The sequence below is a fragment of the Mangifera indica genome, chromosome 20 (genome assembly GCF_011075055.1).
Source record: "Mangifera indica cultivar Alphonso chromosome 20, CATAS_Mindica_2.1, whole genome shotgun sequence".
Taxonomy (NCBI): Eukaryota; Viridiplantae; Streptophyta; class Magnoliopsida; order Sapindales; family Anacardiaceae; genus Mangifera; species Mangifera indica.
The window spans coordinates 3,997,172-4,000,100 of record NC_058156.1 but is presented as its reverse complement, the minus strand read 5'-3'; the positions used below and the strand labels follow the sequence as shown (position 1 = coordinate 4,000,100).

General features: G+C 34.7%; 1 protein-coding gene across 2 annotated transcripts; it reads right to left on the bottom strand.

Moving 5' to 3' along the window:
* Window positions 1–500: 500 nt before the first annotated feature.
* Window positions 501–2,397, bottom strand: LOC123204270 (transcription factor MYB86-like). Of its 2 annotated transcripts, none has more exons than XM_044620875.1 (3): window positions 1,947–2,397; window positions 1,719–1,855; window positions 501–1,626 (listed from the first exon to the last, which is right to left on the bottom strand). In XM_044620875.1, the coding sequence occupies exons 2-3, from the start codon at window positions 1,775–1,777 to the stop codon at window positions 795–797; spliced, it is 891 nt and encodes a 296-aa protein (XP_044476810.1). In that variant the 5' UTR covers window positions 1,778–1,855; window positions 1,947–2,397; the 3' UTR covers window positions 501–794. The 2 variants fall into 2 exon arrangements, with proteins under 2 accessions (XP_044476810.1, XP_044476809.1); XM_044620874.1 differs by having other exon boundaries at window positions 1,719–1,848.
* Between the last annotated feature and the right edge of the window lie 532 nt (window positions 2,398–2,929).

Genomic DNA, 2,929 nt, shown 5'->3' with positions numbered 1-2,929 from the left:
AATAGTAGGTCACCCCTTGTTCGCTCTGCAATAATACAGTGGGAAGGCCAGAGAAGCAGCTAGCCAGCCAGTTTCAGCCTTATGGAGGGACTTAAAATGGATGCCTGGAGGCTCGAGCAAATTAACAGTTGGATATATCAGATGCCAGAAATTAAGTAAGATCCAGATGATCTTGCAATTAATATTCTGCGTGCGCTTCAAAAAATGACAATCTAAACCTACCCTACTTATCTAATTATAAAAGCATTTACTACCGTAGAGTGTATGTATTATTTAAAAAAAATAAAATAAAATAATTTATGATTCGTAAATCATGAACTTCAAATCGGCCTGGTGTTGCATTAAAATAAGAAAAGACAGGAAGTGTTTGGTACGTCAGTGGGTTCAGACCAATTTGTTTGCTCTTGAAAGGGTTTTAGCTTAAAAAGGAAAAAGACACGCATGAAAATACCTCCATAACAGCATTTGATAAATTATAAATTTGTTAGTTGGATTAGATATTATACAAACACTCGGACCATTTGAATTGGTTATCACTCTTTGATTAAACTGTAAGAAAAATAAACATTATTTCACCTTTCCCAAAACAATTACAGAAGCAACCAAGTACACAGAAAGATTGAATCTCTTAGAGAAAACTCAACTCAATCACTTTTACTTCCTGATTTTAACGAGAGAAAAAAAATTTCATATCTCAAACCTTTCAATAGAAATTCCTGTACTATCAACGTCTGTGTATGTCTAGCTAGAACAACAGAGAAAAAAGAAAGGGAAAAAAAAAAGGAATTTATAGTTCACATCTGCTGGAAGACATCAAAATTTGCGCCTGTTAGATCTTCTGATAGTGACGTTAAAGGATAGCTACCAAAATATACTGAATTCTGAGTATGAAGCTGCGCTTCATGCCAGGAACATGGTGTCATTTCTTCAGATTTGATACCATTGACTTGAAACTGAAACATAGAGTTTAACTTATTCTCAGCATCACACGAGAAAGCTGCCGCATTTTCCACCAAGTTATTCATCTGAAATCCTGTGTAATTGCTCATGTTTGAACTGTTACTAGAACTTTCCTTTGTTTCATTCAAGAAGAAAGAACTTACTCTTGAAGCTGAATTATCAGAGAAATCAGTCCCCGACATGTTTCCATGATCAAAACTAGTTAAACTTGGCACCGAAGAGAGTGTAAAATTAGAATTATTTGTCTCAAACTGCCAATTTTGATATTGTGATACAAGATTGAAATTATATCCGATTTGATCGGCAGCAGTTGCTTGAAACTCGAAGCCTGAAAAAGGATCATAGATTTGCTTAATCATGAATTGCTCTTTTGAATTGTCGGTTAATCCATTGGTGTAATAAGGTGAATCGTTAACAAGAAACGTTGGCTCCTGAGCGGTGAGTGGTGAAACAGTTGGTGACCCTTTAGACTGTGGCGCCATTTGCAAATTACATGTCTTTTCATTGCTACTGTTCTTTTCCTCTTTCACTTCAGCATCGCTTATGGGCTTATGGGTGGTGGGGTCAATGCCCTGCTTCATCAGCTTCTTCTTCAAACATGAATTCCAGAAGTTCTTTATCTCATTGTCTGTTCTTCCTGGTAACTGTGCAGCAATTTGAGCCCACCTGAAATTCGCCAAAAAGTAAATCATTTTATAAAATAATGGGAAAGAATATACATAAAAGCAAGAGTATCGACTTATATAATATCACAGTACCTGTTTCCTAGAACTTGATGAAGACTAATTATCAGATTCTCTTCTTGCTGAGAAAACATTCCCCTTTTGAGGTCAGGTCTCAAGTAGTTTATCCATCTCAATCTGCAGCTGTTTCCACACCTCTGCAAACCTACATACTGACAACAACAAGCACACAATTACAACAATACCATTCAACTATTGCAAAAATACTAGAAAATATATGCAAATGGGTCTGGAAATATATACCAGCTAGCTTAGGAACTGAACTCCAGCAACCAACACCAAATCGTGTGATGTAATTGTACAGTTTCTCATCTTCTTCAGGAGACCATAAACCTTTCCTTAACTTCTGCTTCACACAACATGAATGGCGTCCCATTTTGCAAGAGTGGATAAGTAGGAGGTAGCGTGATGAACAATGGAATGATCTCAGAGGTTTGAGAACTAGGTAGGTTTGGTTATATGTTCATTAATAAGTAGTTTGTTTATAATGAGAGAGAAAAAAATGAAGAAGAAGTTTCGATGATTTAAAGACAATGAACTAAATCATACTTAGAATTCAAGTTACAGAGAGAGGGCTGAGGATTGAGGAAGGTGAAGCAATCAAGTGGTTTTTACGCAAATCTGGTGCCGCTTTAGCATTTGGACTGGATTCGTTTTTAAGATATGTCTCTCAAAAATTTACATGAGAATAACTCCTTAAACGTGTACTTATGAGTAACAATACAGTCAAGAGCTTTAAGTTCTTTGGTAATAATTATAGTAGAAAACCAATTACAAAGCAATTAACTAATTTATATAACACTTTCATACTAACTATTCTCTCTTAAACATTTCGTTCATTTTTATATAGTCTTGCACAGATCACAAGAAGAACATTTTGGGTTTGGGTTTTGTAGTTAGGCCGAAGGACTTATTCCCACCCCAAGTGTGTTGCGTTCTCTAGTTTTCATTCATAATTTTGAAAATCTCATTTAACCATTTATAGGTTATTAAGTCTATTAGCTTTAAAGATAAAATCGTTATTTTATATATAATATTAAAAATAAAGTAAAATTTTATCTTCTTTTCTCCTCTCCCCCTAAATTTTAAAAACTAATAATTTTTTTCCTAAACTAAGCTTTAAAAAATAACATATCCCCCACAAAGTTTAGTTTAAATATCTAATCACTCTTTTCAAGAGTGAGAAATGACCGGCGATAACATCAAAGAGGGTAGTTGGATATTGA